At 41.4% G+C, this 23,231-nt stretch overlaps 3 protein-coding genes across 5 annotated transcripts in view; all 3 read right to left on the bottom strand.

Moving 5' to 3' along the window:
* Positions 1 to 3,020: 3,020 nt before the first annotated feature.
* Positions 3,021 to 4,397, bottom strand: tmsb4x (thymosin beta 4 X-linked). The gene is made up of 3 exons (XM_046053177.1): positions 4,249 to 4,397; positions 3,514 to 3,626; positions 3,021 to 3,426 (listed from the first exon to the last, which is right to left on the bottom strand). Exons 2-3 carry the CDS (start codon positions 3,611 to 3,613, stop codon positions 3,398 to 3,400), a joined length of 129 nt encoding a protein of 42 aa, XP_045909133.1. The 5' UTR covers positions 3,614 to 3,626; positions 4,249 to 4,397; the 3' UTR covers positions 3,021 to 3,397.
* A 462-nt stretch (positions 4,398 to 4,859) lies between these two features.
* tlr7 (toll-like receptor 7) lies at positions 4,860 to 15,461 on the bottom strand. Of its 3 annotated transcripts, none has more exons than XM_046053169.1 (3): positions 15,361 to 15,448; positions 14,019 to 14,095; positions 4,860 to 8,553 (listed from the first exon to the last, which is right to left on the bottom strand). In XM_046053169.1, the coding sequence occupies exons 2-3, from the start codon at positions 14,031 to 14,033 to the stop codon at positions 5,467 to 5,469; spliced, it is 3,102 nt and encodes a 1,033-aa protein (XP_045909125.1). In that variant the 5' UTR covers positions 14,034 to 14,095; positions 15,361 to 15,448; the 3' UTR covers positions 4,860 to 5,466. The 3 variants fall into 3 exon arrangements, with proteins under 3 accessions (XP_045909125.1, XP_045909126.1, XP_045909124.1); XM_046053168.1 differs by lacking the exon at positions 4,860 to 8,553 and adding an exon at positions 10,019 to 13,716 and having other exon boundaries at positions 15,361 to 15,461; XM_046053170.1 differs by lacking the exons at positions 14,019 to 14,095; positions 15,361 to 15,448 and adding an exon at positions 10,018 to 10,541.
* A 696-nt stretch (positions 15,462 to 16,157) lies between these two features.
* Positions 16,158 to 23,231, bottom strand: part of frmpd4 (FERM and PDZ domain containing 4) — a 28,365-nt gene continuing 21,291 nt past the window's right edge. The window contains exons 9-17 of the mRNA XM_046053178.1: positions 22,751 to 22,870; positions 22,469 to 22,605; positions 22,043 to 22,169; positions 21,679 to 21,768; positions 21,366 to 21,548; positions 21,091 to 21,211; positions 20,015 to 20,992; positions 18,372 to 19,571; positions 16,158 to 17,546 (exon numbers count right to left, since the gene is read on the bottom strand). Of these exons, the coding sequence (XP_045909134.1) occupies positions 16,306 to 17,546; positions 18,372 to 19,571; positions 20,015 to 20,992; positions 21,091 to 21,211; positions 21,366 to 21,548; positions 21,679 to 21,768; positions 22,043 to 22,169; positions 22,469 to 22,605; positions 22,751 to 22,870 (4,197 nt within the window). The 3' untranslated portion in view covers positions 16,158 to 16,305. The remainder of the gene's footprint in view (positions 17,547 to 18,371; positions 19,572 to 20,014; positions 20,993 to 21,090; positions 21,212 to 21,365; positions 21,549 to 21,678; positions 21,769 to 22,042; positions 22,170 to 22,468; positions 22,606 to 22,750; positions 22,871 to 23,231) is intronic.

The following is a 23,231-nucleotide window of genomic DNA, read 5'->3' as shown; positions in this document are numbered from 1 at the left end:
ATACAGTAAAACCACTGTACTTTGTAAAGGAGGCTCAAGCTAATTTCTGAAATTGTTACGCGTTGCACAGGTTTCAATTATCTGGCTCTGAACAACACTGCTGTGTCTCTGATTTTGTCTAAATATATGGAAAGCTTAAAAATCTCCAGTCTGCTACCATGGAAACAGAACACAAGAAAGATGGACCTGGCATTCAGATAATAGGCTGAACATGATGAAGGAGCAGAGACACAGTGTTGAGTTTCGCCACGCTGCTGCTACCAGCTGTGAGATCCTGTCACTTCCTCCGGCATATAAAAATAATAACCTGTAGGAACAAGGCTTGTTTTTGCCCCTAAAACATTTCCTGTCAAAAAAACAGTCATGGTATGATGTTACATGAATTTGCTGCTAATATTAGGGATGTTTATTAAGTTTTATTGTGTTTTGTGTATTGTATTGGTTTTGATACTGATACTGATATTAGATACTGATTGGTAGCCAATTCAGAATCTCTTTAACCATTTTTCAGAAACAAAACTTGTGAAGACATCTTTAAAATGTGGGAAGAATCATTCCTTCTTCTCACAATGCTTCACATCATTTCTGACATTTTGACTCATTGTTAATGTATATGATTATTTGATAAATTATTGAAACTGATTATATCAGTCATATTCAGTACAAATTCGCAAGTTATTTCTATGCCTCATATAAAAAAAAACAGTATGATGGTTGTTAATATACAGTTTAAGCCCCTGTTGGGGAGCAGCATTCCCAGTGTGGTGTCATTCTCAAAGTACATTACGTATGTAGCCATAGGCAGTCTTAGAGGCATCTGTGTTCTTCGTAGAGGGCTGCAGTCGGTCCTGAGGGTGCCCATCACAACACTGGCAGATGGCCATGCCTCAAACCAAGTTCACCACAATCAGTCCTTAGTGTCATTTGCATCCCTTTTCGTGGACAGTCATCACATCTTGACTAGAAGGACCCATATAAGCAGCATTTGTTAAAATCGGGTGACTCAGTATAATGCTGTAATTATTTATATTAATGCTCTACTCCCCACCCAAAGGGGATCAGGTTTTCCCTTCGAGTGTCCTTGAGCAAGATGCTAAAAGCTTGAGCTGCATTCCCGTTGTAAGGATAGATATGTCTGAAGCTAAACATATCATTTGTCACTTCAACAAAGTGTGGAGAGAGCGTAACAGGAGAAAACAGTGTCTTGTAATGTGTAGTATTGGCTACTGTTTTCCCCAAAGCACACATTGTTGGGAGACACTGAGGAGCTGTTGTGTTGCCAGACTGCACATAAGGATGGTAGAAGACTTGGGGAGGGGCTGGCATCACATGTGTGAAAGAGTGTACATGTTGTGGCCTTTTGGTGCTTTTTATAAGGACAGATAAAAAAAACAAACATGCCCTTTTTCCCATACTAAAAATTACTAGATTAATTGTGGCTTCGTGGGAAAGAGGATGAATGTGAACTTGTGCCAGTCCCTCAGCAGAGCCTATTGTTGTTGCTACAGCACAGCTGTTATGGTCTATAGACACATTGCAGTTACGTAATCTCTCTCCCTTTCTCTCTTTCCACACATGAGATACAGCTGCCGTCCCTGTGCAGCAAAATGAGGTAGAACAGTCTCATTTTTTCCCCTCTTTAAATAGATGGTTAAATTAGCTTTTCATGGTGACAGCCTCCATATAGTGCATCTTCGTCAATGCTGTGGTTTACATTCAGTGATGTTACAAACACCAAGGCTTGCACAGTGTTAAGCTGATGATACACGGAGCAACTTTTAGAGCAATCGTGCTGGGCAACTTTGCCGTCAGTGGTAATGAGTAAAGATTACTACTGTGATCCCCTTCCCCCACCACTCCACCCCTTGCCCCGCACCGCCGCTATCCGTTCAAAACATAGTCGGACTTGCCTCCAGCAAGATTGCCCAGCAACATTGCTCAAAAAGTTGCCCTGTGTATTATCAGCTTAAGTCTATGACACTATAATGATCACAGTCCTGAATGGGCTGATATGTTGACAAAATGTTAACCTTTTAAAAAAAAATAAAAATAAAACTTAATAAACTGATAATTTGTTTGATCATAGCTTCACAGCAAAAAGCTATTTAAAAAAATAGAGGCCAAACTATTGTACTCAATAAATCTACCGTTTAACCCTGCAGCTAAAGTTATTGCTCTTGTCTCTTTAGTTTAGTGTTCAGTGTATACCTGTCACCTCTGATTAGTACAGTGCATCAGGGGACACCCAACTGACGGCAGACAGGTAATTCTAACTGTACTTTCTAACATAACCTAGCATTAGGTTTGCACTGTTAAACCCCAGCATTGATTTTAAAGACATTCTGGATGCTGCAGCTGCTGATTAAAATCTGACCGACCAGAAAGTAAATCAAATGATCTATTCTTGCGACACAGCAACACCTGAGGTCCATTTGACAAGACATGATCGGTCTTGTCAGGCAGGAGATATTCACAAGAATTGCCTCATGGCAGTTTAACATTGGAAAGCTGTTAGTACAGCTGGAGGTAGTGCTCATACTTAAAGGTTGGCTGAACATGTGCCTGGTGCAATTTCAAGGCAGCAAGTTTCTGTGTCACTCTGAATATGCAGGACTGCAAGGCTGTCCAATTCAAATTAAGGTGGAGGTGCAAACACTTAATGAAATTGGGAGTGGGTTCATAAAGTTATGAAACAGCCTACCACCCCCCAAGATTGCCGTTAACCTTATCCAAGAAGTGCACAAGCAGTTGAATCCAGCTGTACAGGATATAGGAATGCCACATCAGTTTATACTCATCCAGAATCCAAGCAAGCAAACTCCGTTTAAGTATAACCACTTTTAGTTGTGCCAGCACCAGAGACAGATGCAACACCTACGAAGTGCTCCCACGCTGCCAGAAATGCTTAAGATTAAAAGCCAGTAATTTTTTTTTTTTTTTTTTTAACTCTGCTAGTAATGCAGGCTGGGAGGTGCACAAATGGTGGACCCCCCAGTGTAATACCACAAAGACACATTAAAGTCAATTTACATTTTATTTTGCATATGTGACAAACTTGTGCATTCCAGATTTTATACAAAAAAAAAAAAAAAAAAAACTAAACACTGCTTTGTGAGCATTTACAAGTGCCCAGAATAGGGCTACAACTCTGTAGGTCCCCTCAGTTGTTTCATGACACCCCTTCAACCGCACTGGCAAAGCAGCCACAGCAACAGATGAACAGGAACCCATGCTGACAAAACCGTTTATGTGCAGGGGGACAGCTAGACAAGAGTGGTGTGGGGAAGAGTTGTACAGCCATTGTTTGTCATTTAGTAAGTACTTCAACTTCATACATGCTGGAACACATTAAGGGCAGGCTTGTGGAATGTACAATGCACAGGGGGACCAGTCTTCATTATGACTCAGTCTTCTCCTGTTCAATGGCTGCAAGAAGAAGAAAGTTCTCATTAGTTCTAGAGGTTAACAGCAACTAATAATTTCTGGATTAAGGTCATTAGGCACAGCACATACTTTCTTTAGTTGGCAGTGTGTTTTTCTCCTGAGTCTCAGTCTTCTTCAGCTTGGTCTTGTCAAAGGTTGTGACTTCTGTGATGTCAGGTTTGTCAGCCATGTCTGCAGAGGCTCTATATAAAAAAAAAAAAAAAACAAAACCCCACACACACCTTAAATTGTGCCGTCCTGCCACGGAATTCAGTCAGAAGATACCCGAGCATGTAGACAGCTAATTAGTGGGTTCAATTAGAACTTAGAAGGCTAATAGTGTACGCAAAAAACGAAAGGGGGGAGCTGCATGTGTCTCAGTGCCTGATATTAGAAACGCTTTGTCAGTCAAAATATGCAGTTGAGGGACCACCGCCCTTTAAAATGAAGATGTGCAGATCGCCTTCAGCTCCGACAATAGCTGCCCAACAAGTCGAACAATAGACGTCACTCAAGTAAAGCACATAAGCTTGCTGAATTAGGGTTAACGTGTTGAACCGACAACATACAGCATTTTTAGTTTCATAGACTAAGCCACAAAACACTGTTACATTTACCCCTCTAGTCCCTCTAAACATTTGCTTCTATTAGGTAAGGCATTTTCGATTAATTCCAGTAGCTTTTTACACATCCTGCGCAGTTGACATCGTTTGATGTTGAGGCAGGACACTGAGACGATGAGGAGAAACGTTATGAAACCTGAAGACTAAAGTAAACGCAGGCTCGAAATACACTTGCACACGACCATATAAACAACGCACTCACCAGGATTTTGGTCACAGAAATAACAAGATGCACGTCTTGCTGGCACAGGAGCAGAATGACGGTTACGGCGTCAGTCACGCTATAAATACTGCGCAGTATGCAAATACAAATGTGACGTCACGTCCACTGTCTCTAAAGCCTGCTTTAGTACAAATATATTTGTGCTTTAAGTGTGATTACAACCACACGCTGGATGTACCTTCACCATATTTACAGCTTAGCTGAGTCTGTGCATTTATTTGAGAGGTAAACGTGCGTTTAGTCAGCTGTGACCACCTGCGTCAGATTAGTTGAGTAAAAGGAGCCTTCTCCCGTCTTAGTAACGTTAGGAGGCGTCTTTATCATCATGGCGGCTCCAGGTGTTTGTTGATGTCACAACGCGAATAAAAGCTTTAGGTTACAAAGTGCTTTATGAGGGAGGCAATGAGTCAACTGGTTTAAGTTTAACTTGCACACAGCGCCCTTTCAAAAATGTATCAGGGACGACACCGTGCGGTCAATCAAAGTAATAACCAGGACGTAATGCAAGGAAACGCGTGTAGTGTAGTGCAGTACATGGGGGACCTGTAGTAGGAGTAGTGTGGATTTAGAATTTAAATAACTGCTGAAAGTTTTTGTTGTCCAGTTTTTGTTTTTATTCTCTAATAAGTTAGCCCATTCCAACCAGCAATACACACTTGAAATAAAGGAGAATGAAGTGCATTTAGTTGTCTTACAATAAATTAGCCTTATTTTTGGGTTAAACTATAAACCTTGAAGATATTTTATATCTCAGATGGAGACCAGATAACAGACTGAAACATTTTACGTATACAAAATGGGCTGATTTATTCATATAATATATGTAACATTTGCGAACAAAATACAGGACATTCTGTATCATTCTAACTGTATCAGCACAACATTATGAAATCATTTCTGTGAAGATTCTCAGACATTCAGGCCATAGTTCTCCAAGGTGCATTTAAATCAAGGGCAACTGGACTTGTAGCCTATGAGAAATGAAACATCTTCAAGCAAGCTCAACCAAGTCCAGTAGCCCTTGATTTGAACCCACCTTGATTGTTTATTTTTCTTCTAATAAGACTCAGGCAGTGATAAAAGTTGTGATAGACCACATCAGCTTTGATACAGAACAAAAGTTTCAGAACAGATATTGTCCGCATAGTAAAGTTAGAAATCATCCCCAGACAGCTGGTCTTTAACATGAGCACTGCTTCAGTTGCTGGTGAAGTACTTTGAATAAGTCTTGTTGTATATCACCTGATTGTCTACTCTGACCACATTCCTCAAGTTTTGCCAAAACCAGGGCTCTGCAGCAGCTGTCCTCGGCCACTCCACAATACTTTTCCCACACAACCTCCTCCTCAGGCGCAGGAAGTGAGAGTGCTGCAGGACGGGCTCCAGCATCAGCAGCACGATCACATCTACATTTTCATCAAGCAGTCTTTGGTGGGCCAGATACATCGCCAGCTTGAAAACCCCAGTCTTAACATAACCCTCTGTTAAGACAAACAGTGTCTTGCGACTGTATCGGATGCTCTGGGTGAGGTTATCTACCAGCGGGACCCCTGGGGGCCAATCCCTTTCCTCCAGACAGAGAGGAAGATGCTTCTCTCCTTCCTCTTCCAGTTTAACTCTTAGATTCCTCATCACCCACTCAGAGACATGTGGATCTCTGGTGTCATAAGTCACAAAGACATCATAAACACCACCTGGTGAGTTCAAGGACCTGTATCCTTTCAGCTTAGCTTTCATATAATGTAGGACGTAGGAAGCATCCCAGTAGAATAAATGAGCAACTGTTGCCACCAACATAAAGACGATAATGAAGGATTGTGTGAGAATGTAGATCAAGAATGCCTGATTGTCATTTACACACTGGTTAATATCAAAGTATATCAGAGCTTGATGCTTTTGGTTTGCTGGTGTGCTACATGTCACCTCAGTGGTCAGTCTGGGGATCTTTACATCACTGTTTCCAATCCACACAATGAAATCTAATGAATCACAGGTACATTGGAATGGGTTTCTATGCAAAAACAAAGTCTGAATCTGATTTTCAGGTCTCGGTTGGAAGGTGGACTGATTGATGATAGTCAGTTTGTTGTAGCTAAGGCTAAGAATCTTAAGGCTCTTTGCACCATTTAGAAATCCACTGTCCAAGTGGAAAATGTGATTATGGCTCAGGTCAAGGAAAGTCAAACTGTGGGTGACATTTGAGTTTATACCTGTCACATTAGTTAAAGAATTAAAGCTTAGGTCCAAAATTTGAAGTTGATTGAAACACTTTAGTTTGTCCCATTTAAAATCCGTAAGTGAGTTGTGACTTATGCGTAGTATGGTGAGGTTGCGCGGCAAATATTCATAAACCTCCTCTGGAATCTTTGCAATGCTGTTGTGGGATATATCTAAAATTGTCAAATTAGTTAGATTAGTAAAAAGGGTCTTGTACGAGCCATCTCTTTCTTTCCAAAGAGTCCCAAGATAATTATTCTTAAACTGAAGTTCGGTTAATGATTTGCTGTACATCTGTTTTGTCGTTAATGTGGAAATGGAGTTATAACTCATGTTCAGCACTCTCAGGGCAGGCAGATTTTGGGTAAAATTCAAATTATGCGTTATCCCAAACGCTTTAAAGTAGTGGCAGTTGTAACTAAGGTCTAGTACTTGTAGTTTCTTTAGTTCATTGAAGGCGTTGTCATAGGCCAGATCAATCTTATTGAATGACAGATCCAGGTATGTCAGATTAGGCAGCAAGGAGAACTCTGTTCCATTAAGCGCAGCTGAAAATCCATTTCCTGAGAGGTTGAGACATGAAATATTTCCATAACCCTCAAATTGCTGTGGAGAAATGAAGAACAGATTATTTGAGCTAAGGATTAGCACTCGTCCAGAGTCAAAGCACTCTTGCTTGATAAGGCTGTGTGTTATCTCATAAGCAAAATCTTTTGGATGAGGTTTTATGAGCGGTGAAATAGAAAAGTCCATCCCCTGATTGTATCCCCCACTTGGATGTGGGGGACTTTTCACTGGAATGGGATAGAGCCTGTTTTCTGCTAGGTATATCATTTTCAGGTGGGAGAAATTGCTGAATATGTTGGAATCAGAGTAAATTATGAAGTTAGTCCCTAAATTCAATGCAGACAGATTTTTGAGCCCATACAGAGGTCTGAGTGTGCCTGGTCCAATATTCTGGAAGACCAAACCTTCCATATGCAAAGTTCTAAGTGACACAAGATTTGCAAACTCTCCTGAAAGATTTAATGTTGTAGGATATGACTTGAGAGCAAAATTGAAAGAGATATCAATTCTTTCTAGCCTGGGAAGGTATCTTAGAAATGTTGCCTCCTCAGTAATTGCTTTTAATAAGAAATTAAATGACAGGAACAACTCTTTCAGCTTGTTAAGCCTCTGAAACCACGAGGGATTTAGTAGCTCCAATGAGTTTCCTCCCAGGTTCAGTGACTCGAGCTGTGTTAGACTGTGAAATGCATTGGGATGGATGCTGAGAGAACTGTTTTGGCAAGGAACACAGGGATATGGAGCATTTTGACATCTTGGACAGTTCCCTTGTATTTTTAGGACTTTTAGATTTTGTAGCCCCAGGAAATCATCTTCAGATATGTATTGTATTTTGTTGGAACCCAGTTTTAAAAAGCATAATGATTTAGGTAACCCTTTGGGAACTTGAGTTAAGTTGTTAAAGGACAAGTCCAGAGCCTGCAGTTTGGTCAAAGCTGCAAAACTCTCGTCCATAATCATAACAGATTTCCCACAAGGATTCCACATGTAGCAGTTTCTGGATAACCATAAATGTGTCACGTTTGTTAAGCCAGCCAGGCTGCTGTTATCCAGGACCAAAATCTTGTTATTGTGTAGCTCAAGGATTTCCACACTGGGAGGCAGATTGCCGGGAATTTCAGTCAGACAATTGCCAGACAGTCTTAGTTCGTGCAGTTTTGTCAGATTTCTGAAAGCATTCGCAGCAATGATCAGTGCCTTGTTCTTGTTTGCCCAGCTCAGATTGAGTCGAGTCAGATTCAGGAGGTTGGAAAATGAATTGTCTGAAATATTCTTAATGAAATTTTCTGATAAGTTGAGCTCAGTTGCATTGTCAGTTATCCCATAAGGTACTTTGTGCAGATGGCGCCCTTTACAGTCAAATAGCACCTTAGAGGTATTGTAGGCTGTGACATCACAAGGGAACTGCCGTGACATCCACACAGGTTTACACACAGCAGGCTGGATGTCATTATGGCAACACAGAAGGAAAAGCAGCAAATGCATCCAACATATGGCGGTCTGTAGATAAACAATAAAATAGGTCATATGGAGTTAACTTACACAGTATGTCATAACATACAGTAAACTGACTGCATACTGCATATCACCATTAATCATATATTACATCATACATTTTGTTATGTTAAAGCATAGGTTCACAATATTTCAAGTGTCTTAATAATGCTATAGTGCTATAATAAGGTGCTTATGTGAACCTTGAAACAGGTTTTGCAGTCTGAATAAGACAAATCAAATGGATATTTAAACAGTACAGGCAGGACGATTGATTACAGCAAGCAAAACCTATTCAAATGTTCAACTGACAGACTTGACAAACTGTGAACCTGTACTTGCTTTCAAATATATCGCTTTCCAGAATGGTACCACCTGCATCCAGCAGGTGGCAGTAGGCTGTAAATTATCACTCAACTGGAATAACTGTTCCTGATATTTTGACAGAATTTAATTTGGATGATGATGATGATGATATGAATTACGTTAACCCCGTACAGCAGAGACTATGCTAAAAGCTACTCGAATAGCACAACTAGAGAAAAATGAATTGCCTCAGTAATGTCAGATACACAACAATACTTATCTAAATAAACTGTGCCAGCAAGAGCTAACAAAATCCACCATGAGCTTCTAGTCATACCAGCCTAAGTAAGGCTGTAGCAGAAAAAACCCAGAGTGTAATTAAGTAACAGTGTGTTTTATTGCTTATGTTTGTATTATTACTTTTGTATTTCTAAGTAAGTATTATTATTGTACTGTTATTTAGTCCGCCAGAAACCACAGTCTCACAATTTTACTTTATCTGGTGTTCCCCATACCTAGCTGTAGGTTGTTAGAAGTGTTATTTCAAACTGAGAGATAGTATTAAGATATATTCTGTATCCACTTGTTCCAGTTCTTTGTTGAAGCTGTTTGATGATTTATAGAAATAGTTTAAATGTATTTGACAAATACTTTAGAGACATTTTCCCAACATTTTAGCTTGACACATGGTTTCTCTGAGTTTCTCTGGGTTTGATCAATGTTTGGCTGCAAGTTTATATAATTATTATTTATAATATCTAGTCCACCGACAGATTGCTGCTTGTTAAGGTGTTAATACTGATAGAATAAATATTTTTCAGCAAAGTTGTGAGTAAACTTTAATGTACTGTATTTACTTTAGAACACTTCATTATCACAAATGAAAATCAGCTGCCAACAAGTCAAAGTTTCTGGAGTGAAATAAACATATACACAGTTAGCACAAGTATTACTTCATGCCATGCAAGTTCTTATCACAGAAGCTTTCCAGATTATATTACAGAAACATCCAATTAAAAAGCATGTGCAGTTAACCAGTAAATCCATAACACATGTTGATAAAACTTCTGATGAGTAAAACATTTTGTTAGATACATTTATTACGTGCTATACATGAAGCAAAGCTTAAAAAAGTACAGCAAAACTTGTATCATTGAAACTCACCATTGCGCATGTACTGTATTGATGCCTTATGATCCTTGTTGCACTGGTAAAACTGACATGGAACTATTTGTAAAAAAAACTATGCTATGTCTTGTTTGTCATCAAGTTATCAGAAGTTGAAATATCCTGCATAATCTCTGTGTTCTTGATCTTTAATATATAGCACACAAAAAAATCCCCCTGTTGCTCAAACATATAAAGTCAGTCATAAAAGCAACGATCTGGCTGGTTCTCACAGCCAGATAGGCTCTGGGACAGAAGTACGATATGAAGTGAGGAAGTACATCTGTTTCATTTCCCTGTTTCATGATATGTTGACAGTTTCATTGCCATCTCAGACTAAATGGAAATTATAATCCTCTGTGGAGATGGCAAAGAGTTATCTAATGAGTGAAGGTAAATAGGGAACTTTATATCAGCACACAAATATTAATAGCACAAGCATCTTCTTTTTCTTACATTTAAATGAGAGTTCACATTATATTCAAATTAAACAGAAGTACATTCAGAGCAATTAAAATTTAAGGAGGAACCATGTTTTACAGCATAATGTTCAATTTACAATGTCTCTTTGAAGAGATTGTTGTATTGTTTGTGACTTTCCGTTGCTAATACACTTCTCAGGCTGAACCAGAAGTACGGTTGGGCTTGAGGGTTTGTTGGCCACTCCAGCACAGACCGCTTGTAAAGTCTCTTCCTTAATTTCAGGTACTTTGAATTGCAAGGTACTTTCTCCAGGAAGATTAGCACAATAACGTCATTTTTTTCATCCATTAGCCTTTGGTTGGCCATGTAGAAAGCTGTCTTGAAGTTGCCACTTTTAATATATTTGCCAGTGAGAATAAACACTGTCCTCTTGCTCTTATGGATGCTCTGCGAGAGGTTGTCGATCAGGGGACATCCAGGGATCCAGTCCCGTTCCTCCAGACACAGTGTCAGGCGTCGGTCTCCGCGGTCCTCCAGATGAGCGCACATTTCCTTCATCACCCACTCTGACACCTCAGGATCCTCCTTGTCATATATCACAAAGGCATCATAGACAGAACTTTGGGAGTACAGGCGGTCATAGCCTTTGAACTTGGCCCTGCAGAAGTGATAGATGTACCAGACGTCCCACAGGAAAAGATGGCTGGAGATGGACAGGGTGAGGAAGCTGAGGACGAGGGAGGTCATGAGGGTGTAAAGGATGATTGACAGGTAGCTGTGCTGGCAGGCCAGCAAGTCCACTGAGATCACAGGATGACCTCTTTGTGCCCCCGGAGAAGCACAGGTGACATCTGTGGCCAGCCTGGGGATGGTCACTCTGGTCCTGTTGAGCCATGTGATAAACCATGTGGCGTTGCAAGAGCAGAGGAATCTGTTTTTGTGCAAAAGCAGCATGTCCATCTTATCAACAACATCGTCTGGAAAGCTAGATGCGTCGATGTGCTGTAAGTGGTTAAAACTGAGATCCAGATGTTTTAAAATGTAGGCATCCTTGAGGAAATCTGGCGTGAGTTTTAGGATTTGGTTCTTACGTAAAATGAGCTTTCTGAGAGATTCGGTACAGTTTGACAGCACGGGTGGAACATGAGTTAAGCTGTTTCCACTGAGATCTAAGACTTTCAAAGAATGTAGAAGTTGTAATTTCTCCCAATCAAAGCTTGTTAGTTTGTTGTCTTTGATATGGAGCTCAGACAGTTTGTCTGGCAGACCGCTGAACACTTCCTTTGGAATGAAATTGAGGTTGTTTTCAGAGATGTCGAGGACAGTCAGATTAACTAATTTCTTGAAATAATTGACATATCTGAGATCCCCATCTCTCCACAACATATCTAACCGGTTATCTCTGAACTCTAACCTGTCTAGAGATTGACTCTCCAGCTCTCTGTTAGTGGAAGTAGAGATCTTGTTGTGATTCATCAGCAATATTTTGAGATTTTTCAGATTTCTAGTGAAATTCAACATGTGAGTCAAACCCTCGGACTCAAAATAATGGTTGTTGTTACTTATATCTAAGATGACCAGATTTTTCAGCTCTTGAAATGCAGTGGAGTAGAGCAAGTCCAGGCGATTTGAGGAGAAGTCCAGATATTTTAAATTAGTCAGATAGGTAAATTCAGAGCCATTCAGACTTTGGCTCATTGCATTCCCAGACAGATTGAGGCACCTTAGCTCTTCAAGATTTAAAAATCTTGAATGCAAGAAGAAAATGTTGTTTCTGCTCACATCCAGGGTTTTGCCAAACGCACTGCATTGGTTTTTGACAAAGGATGTAACAACTCCAAGTTCTTTATCTTTGTATTTGCAGCTGCGTGCATATTCATCATATCTGAAGTAATGAATCTCTCTCACTTCCTTACTTTGGTACTCAGCAGCACCCGACATGGGAGACCAGTACAACGGCTCTCCCCCAGAAAAACCAACAGCATCTTGGCCGTCAGAAGGGGAAGATATTTTGTTGTCAGACAGACTGATTATTTTAAAGCTTTTTAATTCCATCAGAATACTGAGGTTTGTCATTTTAATGAAGTTCGTACCCAGATCTAAAACCTCCAAGTTTGTGAGGGGTTTTAAAGGAGCAATGCTCTCTGGAATTAGCTGCTGAAACACAAAGCCCTTTAGTCTGAGAATCCTAAGGGATTTGAGGGAGGAGAAACTGCAGCTCAGTCTCAGTGTTTGAGGGTACCTCTGAAGCTCATAGTTAAATGAAAGGTCCAGTTCTTCCAGTTTTCCCAGAAACTGTGGGAAGGCGGTGACTCCTATCTCTCTTGCTAAAAAGTTTGATGAGAGGTCAAGCACTCTCAGCTCTGTCGTGCTAGCAAACCACTCAGCTGGCACACATGTTAGAGAGTTACTGTGCATACGAAGCGTCTTCAGTTTTGTCAACATTTTAAAAGCAGTCTTGCTAATTTTAAGAGGTGAGTTATTTGGGCACGGGTTGCATGGGAAAGGAGCATTGTAACATCGAGGACAGTTTCCGCTAATATCTAGAATCTCAAGGTTAGTTAGGTTTTTGAAATCCTCATCGGTGACTTCTTGAATGTTATTGTTGTAGAGATACAACTCCTTCAGGCTTGTGGGTAGTTGTTGTGGAATAAAGGATAAGTTATTTGACTTAAGACATAACAATGTTAAATTGTTAAGCTGTAAAAATGCACCATCCTCTATATCATAGGAAACATTACATGGGTTACGGTAGTAGCAGTTTTGACTGAGGTAAAGCATCTCTACATTTCTGATCCCAGACAGGTTTGCTTTAGAAATATAATAAATGTGATTCACTTCCAAACTCAGCAGGATCAGGCTTGAAGGCAGGCCTTTTGGTATACTGTAGAGCTGATTGCCATCTAGATACAGCGCTCGTAGATTCCTCAGCCTGGTAAAGGTATTTTCCTCTATTGTTACGCTCGCAGTGCACATGCGGTCCTTGGGGCCGATTTTGATGGGCACACAGTTGCACCTCATGTCAATCTCAGTCAGGTTCTCCAGACCGTGAAAGGAGGTGGAGTTTAAATTAGGAATGTGGTTGATGGTGAGTGTCAGATTGGTAGTGTCTCTGGGGATGCCAAAGGGGATATCTTTAAGGTTTCGCTCAGTGCAGTCCACCGTCACCCCACTGCCGTCGGTGGCCTCCCTAACATCACATGGCAGAGTTTTTGGGTAAGAAATGCTTGCTGTCGAAATGGTGAGACAGCAGCCCAGCAGTGCCACACACATCTGTTCAGAAACACAGGTGGTTCACTGAGAAATGTGTGCAGGTGGAAAGCCAATAATACAGAAAACACACATAATGCACAAATCAAGCAGAATCACATGCTAAAATCATCATTCTGAGTAAGGTATATAGTACAGGATGTGCTACCTCACAATACAACTAGGAACTGGTACAAGCTAGCGTTTCATTTTCCAATTCTCCATCTAGTTTAAAGCCCTTCTGATCAAAGCCATCCTGCCATCACACTTCTTCTTAATATAATATAATACTATACAGTATATGAACAAAGATAACGGATACTCACCAGGGGGAAGAACATTGTTCACGTGAGAGGTTGAAAAAAAGGTCCTGTTCTGTTCTGTTGTCAAGTTGGATCGAGTACTGAAAGGAGTGTAACATTGATGATCAGTTCTAAGATGATGAGATGAAAGTAACAGGTGGCTGGGTTAGCCCATAATGTGTATAATTAGCCAGCATCACTTCCCTATTGTCACAAACCACACTCATCCAAATCTTCCATCTTTTACAGTGTATGTTTCATAGTGGTGGGCTGATTGTTGTTTGTTATAATAATGGTGCAAATGTTGCTTTATGTCACGATTACCTCAAAGAGAATTCCTTTAGAATAGAAGGATCAAATATAATAGACTCTTGTTCTTATAGTACAATATAATATAGCAAAGCTGGAAGAGTTGCCACCACCAGTGGAAAGAGCAGTTTCACTTCTGATTAGCCTGCTAGGGAAAGTGAAACCTATGCTTGGGTTTAGGTTTACCAGCTTACATGCTAAAAATGCTATTCTGGCACCCCGGGCAGAATCTTCTTCTGTATTCTGTGGCTACTTTGCGGCTCTACGGCTAAGTAATTCTCACTCTCACGTGTGATCTGTCCAAACAGTCTTGGCCTATGTTTTGCCTTTTGTTTGGGAGACCCAAAGTAGGAAAAGACACTGTTTTGTTTTGAAAAAAACATGTACCTAATCAGCCTCTTATACAGTAAAAGGGCATGATGACAAATTTTACTGGCAATGTCAGTCTGTTTGTCTGTCACTCCACCACTTGGGTCTAGACTAGAATATCTCAGCAGCTATCGTGTAAGTTCCCGTGCAATTTGGTACAGATATCCATGGTGCCCAGAGAAGGGATTTTATTGACTGGCAATCCCCTGACCTTTCCTCTAGCATCACAAACAGGTCAGTTTTCACTTATCATATGAAATATCTCAACTTCTACAAGATGGATTGGCACCTATTTACATTTATGGTCCTCAGACTATGAATCCTACTGACTGTGGTGATCCCCTGACTTCTTCTGTAGCGCCACCACAAGGTTAATATTTGTGGTTCAGAGTGAAATGTATTGACAACTATTTGAAAGTTTGCTCTTGAATATGGCACATACTCATCACCCCTTCAAGAAGCGCCATCATCAGGTCCTAAACTAATGACATGCTAACAAGCTAAACTAAAATGGTGAACATGGCGAACATTTCCTGCTAATTATCAGCATGTTAGTACTTTCACTGTGACCATGTTAGCATTCGTGTAGCCCATGTTAACCCAGAGTATGGCCTCGTAGAACTGCTAGCATGGCTGCAGAATCAGGTGCATAACCATCATGCAACGTGCTTGTCTATTACACACATACCTTGGTGCAAACACTCTCTCACTGTGTGAAATGGGCCACCATCATTATTAATGCAAGAAGCATTACCACCACTCAGGCTCGAGTAAATAGTAAAAATCATGAATTATTAGCATAGTTTTAAAACAAAACATGGGTAAAGCAACTTTTCTGTATAAATAATGCAGTTTTAGGAGCAAACTTGTATACTTTCGAAAAGTCATTCTGTCAGCCTCTGTTTATCTGTTTTTAATGTTCGAGTGATCAACCGAAAAGAGAATTCACGATTAAGAATTTGCATTTTACCAAAATTAAGTACACAATATGGTATTGTATGAGAGCTTGGTAACAAACAGAACCACAATCACGTGGTTCATGTTTATTACAGAACCACACTCATGTTTATTTAAACAAAACAGAAAAAAATAATTTGAGAAAGACTTTTTTAATCTTTTTAATGATGTTGACAAAAATAACAGGAAAGTACTCAGTGTTCATGTGTAAAGTATGCTATTCATTAAATTAAGGTGAATCCAGCAAATGAAAGTCATATGCGTTACTTTTATCTGATGACGTCTTGTCCTGTGCAATGATTTGTCGAGAGCTCTAGATAGTGTATGCATTTCTCCAACAGAATATATATTTTTTACAATTTATAAACAAGGTATCAATAAGGTTGTAATAATCTACATGTTAAACCCCTTAATATAACCAATAAATCATTAAAATGATCCCTATTATGTAATATTAGATAATATACTTGTGAGGAGGGTCATATGCTTCTTCATAGAGGCCTTAATATAATCTATTTAAAACTTCAGTTCTTCATATAGTTTTATTTTTACTTTACATAATAAAATATTGTATACACAAGGCAAGATTTTTTTCACAGCAGTTCACATTGGTTGTTAAACCCATGTCTCTTATGTATGGCTTTAAAATCAATAATTAGGACGAAATAACAACAGTTTATTTGTTGACCAGTGTTTTCAGTGAGTGAGTTAGTGTGTTTATAATAGCAGACATGGTGGCAGAGTGATGTGTCAATGCATTCACACTTTGGTCATTGGGGGAACTTCCCGAAGCTGCCTCAGCAGCTTTCAGCAGACACACGTAGTTCATGACGACCTCATCCACCTTGGCTACCACCTTGCGCCGCTCGCTCTCAGTGCTCAGGCCTTCAACTAGTGACATGCAGGCTTGCGTCAGGCAGCAGAGTGTGTGGAAGCTGTGCGTCAGAGTGAGCAGTAACTCCTCTGGGTGGATGTACTCCACAGCCATCTGACTGCAGGCGCTGCTCAGCACTTTGGCCTGCATGAAAAGCAGCTGGGAGAACGTATCCATGTCAGCCTCGTTGACCTCGGTCTTCTCACCTCTGGACAAGGGGCCGACGCTGGAACGCAACACACTGACCATGTCTAAGGCATCCTTTCGTGCAAGTGCAAACCCTGTGTGAAGGCTGTAGGTTTTTCCCTTCATTGAATTTACACGAGCTAGCCTTGCTTTAAGGCTCGTGTCACTCGTAGTTGTGGCCATGTTACCCTGCTCAGCTTTATAATCAGCTTTCAAGAACGAGTTTTCCTCTCTACGGAAACAAAGCGAGCTGACAGAGAACAGAGAATGTGACGGAATCCCATCACCTTCATTATCACCATCGGCATTTGTCTTTCTCCGCAAGAAGCAGTGACTGAATGGCCCACGACACCTCCATGTACCTGCATCCAGCCTTGGTGCTGTTGACTCTGGCAGCAACAGGGAGGCTTCTCTTTGCAGCCGTCTACCCGATGAATTAGAGGCGACTGAACCCTGGGACAAACTCTTGGGCAAGGTTTTGGCAGAGAATATCCTCTGTACTTTTGGGGGATTGTGAGACTGGAAATTCTGACCACCACTCTTCCCTGTAAGTGTGGCTTTGGTCTTCTCTAACAGTGCTTCTAAGCTCCTGTGAGCTGGCATTATTGTGCTCCAGCTGCTCCTGAGCATCCGAGCCCTGCGTGGCTTCCTGACGCTGCCTGTTGTAGGTTCACATGAAGATCCGCTTGAGGGGAAAGCCAGGGCGTGTGGGTCGGGCTCGGGGCTGGCCTGTGTTAGCCCGCTGGGCTCTGTGCTACTTCTTAATGATGATGGTGACATGGTTGTGGTGGTGGTACTGGTCTCTTTATAGAGAACTAAAGATGACTCTTCCCCAACCTTCTTCAGCTGTGTGCAAGCTACACTAGGGGTAGTAGGAAAACAAAGAGAACTGTTAAGCATCTCCCTGACAGCACATATTCATCTGTAATAAACTGTTTCATACAAGTTAATAACAGTGTTATACAGAGGCCTGTATGTACAATGTTTAAAGAAATCTGAATATAATATGCATCTTTTCCTTAATTCCTTAAATGCTGTCTGAATTCCTAAAGGGTCTAATGGATGAAAAAAACTTAAGTGACATTTTAAGAAATCTCCTCACTGCAGGCAAATAAGGGCAGGAAAATGTTCTGAAGTAGTGGTTGCTTTTTGGCTTGTGGCCCCTTAAAATTTCAACATCTACTTGCAACATATTGTCATAGATAGTGTTATTTGGAGGCCTGAGGAGGTGAAGGTTTTCTGATATTTTTTAAGGAAAAGACTCTTTATTATCTCTGATTTATCTTGGCAGCCCTAGGGGGTGTCCTACCTTCATTTTCAGAACCACTGTCCTAAAGAGTCAGTCAACACAAATCACATTCAGCGTATTATCTAGATCATTGATGCTATTATTCTTTGCTGTGAGCACCACAAATGAAATTCCATTCACCTACATTGTATTAGAGGGAGGCGGAAATCTCAGAGATAGATATTTCAAAAGCTGGCCAAATAAAACCAAAATTACCTGCATGGCTAGATACCAGGAAGTAGATGAGAAAATAATTATTTTTGTAATTTGTGTGAACTGACCGTTTAAAATCTACTCCTGCCCTTATTTTCCTGTAGTGAGTATGCATGAAAGGAACAAAAGGGACATTTACACAAACATAGATGGGAGGCAGCACCCTCCTATTTAGTTTTACCTGTGGTTTCTTTTATCTTGGGCATTCTGTGACTTCCATCCCGTGTAAACCCAGGCTCAGCACTGGTAGCTGCATGGATCTTTCTCAGCAGGGTCGGATCCATGGGATGGCCAACCCTCCCCTGACCTGGGGGCCCATAAGCTTTCTCCTCGGCGGTTACATAACTCAGCCCCTTGAGCGAGGACTCTGACAGTACATGCATATTTTCTGTGGCACAAAGGGGAGAATCCATGGGAGTGACACAGCTGCTGCTGCCTGTGCTGCAACCAGCGTCTATAGAGGAACACTGTGAGCTTTGGAGGGAATGAACGCCTTCGCTCTGTATCGATGACATGCGCTTGCTCACGTTGTATTCATATAACCGTGTGACTTCGTGCTCAGACGGCGGAATCTTAATGTGCTGCTGCTCATTATCCTGTGGAGTGGCCTCACCCTCTGCCGGGATGGGCCCTTTAGATGGGGAGCGGAGATGGGCTTTGAACTGTTGGCTTCTTTCATCCGAGTCCTGTTTCTCTCCCTTTCCTGTCAACCTGTCTGCGTGGGCAGCCTGTGAGTCATTCACACATTCTGGAGAGAGATTTTCTGCCATTTTGTTTCCGGGCGCTCTCTGCTGGCATTTTTGATGCCTGTCTTTAAAGTGAGTTCGCCCCAGATCAAGTTGATTCATGTAATAGGAATCTCTCACAGTGAAAGCGTTATACTTCCCAACAAGATGGGGAGGCTCGTCTTTAGTGGAGTCTTGAGAAGTCATGTGAGGTCTATCAGAAGATTCACACGTATCACCTTGGATTCTGCTCTCTGCCTGTCTCTGCTTTCCTCTCTGCCTGCTCATTACTGAGCCCATATGCATCTTAGTGAAGTATTCGCTGAGTGATTTTATTTCCATTGTCTCTGGCTCCATCTCACCGCCATCCGAGTGAAAAATCTGTGAGGAACCAACAGCAGATGACTTCGCCTCCTCCGGATTCTCCTGGGGGTTGTACTGCATAGCTCCCTCGCCACCATCGCTTGGAGAGTTCACCTCTGTCTTTTGCTCATTCACGGTGTGGTATACTTCTGTCATGGCTACATGCATCCTCAGGTGGTTCTCTGAGTGTCTCTGAGCAGTGGCCAGCTCGGAGCTCTCCGTCATTTCAGAGGAATTTGTCTCATTGCCAGAATCTGAGGACTCAGGACTAAACGCTCGTGATATTTCTACACCTGTGTGCCACAGAAAGACAAACATTTCATTAACACATATCAGAGATTAGGATCAAATACAGTTAATAGTGATGAAGTAATTCAGCATGTAGGGGAGAAAATGAGTGAACAAGACTGACAATAATAAATAGAAACTACTATATGATAACATTCCATTTGTTTTCCTTTGTTCTATAGTAGCAGCAAACATCTGACATGGTGGAGTGTGCAGTTGAGAAAACAAACAAAATGAGCCACAAAACAACAACAAATCTTGACAAAATTATACAATAATGAACACAACAGTTTTTATGCTCAAACGAATGAAGAAATACTCACACAAATGGAAACATAGAACAAAATGGGCTTTATTGAAAAAAAAAATCAACAACAACAAATCAAAAGTGAATGGCTGGAACATGTGTGGTGTTAATGGATGAACGTTACAATAGTATAAGGAGAACCTGTGCTACTCTCAGACTGTCCTGGACCCTGTTCCTCAGATGCAGCGAGGGCCTCGAGTGCTTGTAAGGTGGACACCACTGCATCGTTTAGAGGCTCCCCGTGGCTCTCTGCTGTGTGGGTGGGCACTGAATCTATGAGAGACACTGGGATATCATTGCAGGCCCCCTGGGCCCGAGTCCCAGCCCCCTGCTGCTCCTCCTCGTCAGAGCTGTCCCTGAAGCCGGGAGGGGGAGCAGCGATGGCCAGGTTAAGAGAGTGCAGCAGTACGTCATTGTCCTCCTCGTCATTACCCTCTGGTGGGGGAGGGAGGGAAGTCAAGTCAATGATATCATCGCTGGACCCTGAGAGCGAGAGTAACATAGGCTTGTCAATGTCACTCATCACTGTGTCCTCCTCACAGCTGATGTCATCCTCATCTTCTGCGTCATCTGTTGTCTCCGCGTAGCAGATATCATGTAGCAGTGGCTCCTCAATGCATTCTGTAGGACCAAAGATTTTGGTGGAGTACTGATAACCATCACTGTCTTCTATGGCATCCATCATCTTATAGTCCTCCTCGAGACGCTTATACATGGGGCTGTGATTGTCTAGGATCTCTGGGCCGTCATCCATCAGTCTCTGGTAGCCCAGATTTTGGGGGTTTACACTGTCTAAGGGAGGATCTCCAAATATGAAGGAGACCTTTGCACTCCTGGATGAGTCTTGGGGTTTGGGCCTTGGGACGTTGAGGTAAGTTTGGGAGCAAGGGATTCTGCAGCACTCGGCTCTTTCTGCCATGTGCATTGAGTGCTGGGCCTGGTGGATCTCAGTTATGTAGACTGGTTGGCCTTCATATCTCCCATGGTCGAGGTATTCACACTCCTGGTCAGAATAATCTTGGCTGCACCTCTGGTTGTTTCTGTCTTCACATACTTTATGGGGTGTGCTGTATGTGCACTCGATGGTCTGGTAGTTCTGCTTTATTCTTGTTGCATGGCCTGCAAAGAGGAACCAAAAAATGAAACAGATCTATTTTAACACATACCATTTTGATGAGTAATCTTGTGACCGTTCACAGACGTAGTTGTTTCATTACCGTCTGTGTTTTTGGCCACATTGAAGATAGAGCGCCGAGAGTCCACCAGTAATCTGTAGTAGCCAGCAGTCAAACAGGCCAGGTTCATTGCATCAACAGACTGCATTAAGAGGGTGATGGGCTGTAAAAGAGGCAGATAAGCAGACGACAATGAGCACAAAATAAATGGACGAATGGGTGCTGAACAGACTTGGTGTTATCAGTGTAAAATCATAGAAAATGTTCCCCAAACCAGTCAGCATTCTTTTATTTAAAGAAACAGAAGGTTTATTAACCTTTACATCCAGAACATGTAGTTCCACTCTAACCCTGTTCTCATCTTCTGTATACATCTCAATGCGGTTGACATGACTAAAATCAGCCAGAAGCGCCACCAGGTTTGTTTTGGTGTTAATCACATGGCTGATGCCATATTTGGGCCCCACCAGAAGCGTCACTTCTGTGTGCTTCTCCCCTTGCTATAAAAAAGGGAAGACAGAGTCAACACATATGTCACTTTCTGCATGCAGATGAACAGCGTGTGACCTGGCATGTTTTCACACACTCGCTTATATATAAAATGTGGGGTACCGTGATGGTTTTACTCACAATTAGCACAGATTTAAATACCCGTCCTCCATACAGCCTCAAATCACTGAGATACTTCAGATAATGGACCTTTGCCTGCAAGGCAGTCAGCTGGAACGGGGAGAAAATATGATACACACGATAAGACACAAGCTGAAATAATTTAAATGAGGCATTCACTGCAGAATGTATTGTTCAAGTTAAAAGAGTGCAACATTATCTGTACAAGGGACCACCCAGCACCATTATTTTGAAACTTGACACTCCACTAGGTGGTAGTCAAGAGTCTTTTCAGATGTAGTGCAAAGCAGAGAGAGAGAGAGAGATGGTGAGACATACATATACAAAGAGATGGAGAGAGAAAAGGAAGAAGGCAGCACACTACCTTTTTACCAGGCGGCACCAGGGTCTGGTTGGTTTTGAGGATGTGAGTGAGGGCTTTTTTGATGTTCTTCTCTTTCATGCTAGACAGAACCGCAGGAGGCAGGAACAACGCCAGACCCCATTCCTTCCTGCAGACGCACAATTCATAAAGATCAGAGAAGGTCACTAAATGACTATAAAAACAGTCAAGTAATCATTCGATTTATTCGATCGATTTACTTCACCCTGAGGTGATGTGTCAATCAACTGACAGGGTACAATCAGAATCATTAACTAACCAGCAGGGATGTATCTTCTGGCATTGCAGTAGAACAATGCTAGTGTGATGATTATTGTTTTATTGTATAATAGCATTCTGGAAACAACTAAATTGCTTTATAGTTGGATTCCAGCTTGCATTGTGCAGTGTGAAATCCAATCTACTTACTCAATGTACTTGAGGGAAACTTTCTGGGACTGCTTGGTATTGATGGTTAGAATATACATTTGCAGGGCAGCCAGATGGAGGGCCGTGTCGTATTTCAGCTCTGACCCAAATCTCTCCAATACCACATCATTACAGCTCTGGAGGAGCCGTGGAGGGAGAGGACAGGAGGAGGTTACACATAACTTATTAGTTACTCTTCTTACCACTAAATGCAAGACACTAACACACCTACAGAAACCATGTGTTTGCTGTTAAGTGTTATCTGCATCTGCTGATATTCACCTGAACATAGAGGTACTCAAATGCCACTGCATCTCTCCTAAGCAGGTCCACGGGATCCTTTGGGACAAAAGTGATGCGAAAAAAGCACTTCATCTTGTGAGACCCTGGCCTCTGTGTCACCTACAGTACACGTCAGAAGATAAGGAGGGTCCCATCAGTCATGTGTTTGTGTCTGCAAAAATGTCTAATAACAAGTGCTCACAGATTTTTCAAAATTGTGTATTCCATGCAACATTTGATATGAACTAAAATCATGGAGTCTGTTAGGATTAATATAGTCAAAATTTGACATTTTGGGAAATAAGCTTATCACTTTCTTGCCGAGGTAGATGAGAAAATGAACACTACTCTCATTCAATATATGTCCGTTAAATATGTAGCTGGAGCCAGGAGATGGTTAGCTTAAATTAAATAGACTGGAATAGACTGGAAAAAGGGGAAAGATTTATTTCTATTGTTAATCCATATAAAGCATAAAAAC

This window comes from Micropterus dolomieu, linkage group LG07 (assembly GCF_021292245.1).
Source record: "Micropterus dolomieu isolate WLL.071019.BEF.003 ecotype Adirondacks linkage group LG07, ASM2129224v1, whole genome shotgun sequence".
NCBI lineage: Eukaryota > Metazoa > Chordata > Actinopteri > Centrarchiformes > Centrarchidae > Micropterus > Micropterus dolomieu.
Note: the sequence above shows the minus strand (reverse complement) of the source record. Positions and strands in the feature narration are given on the sequence as shown.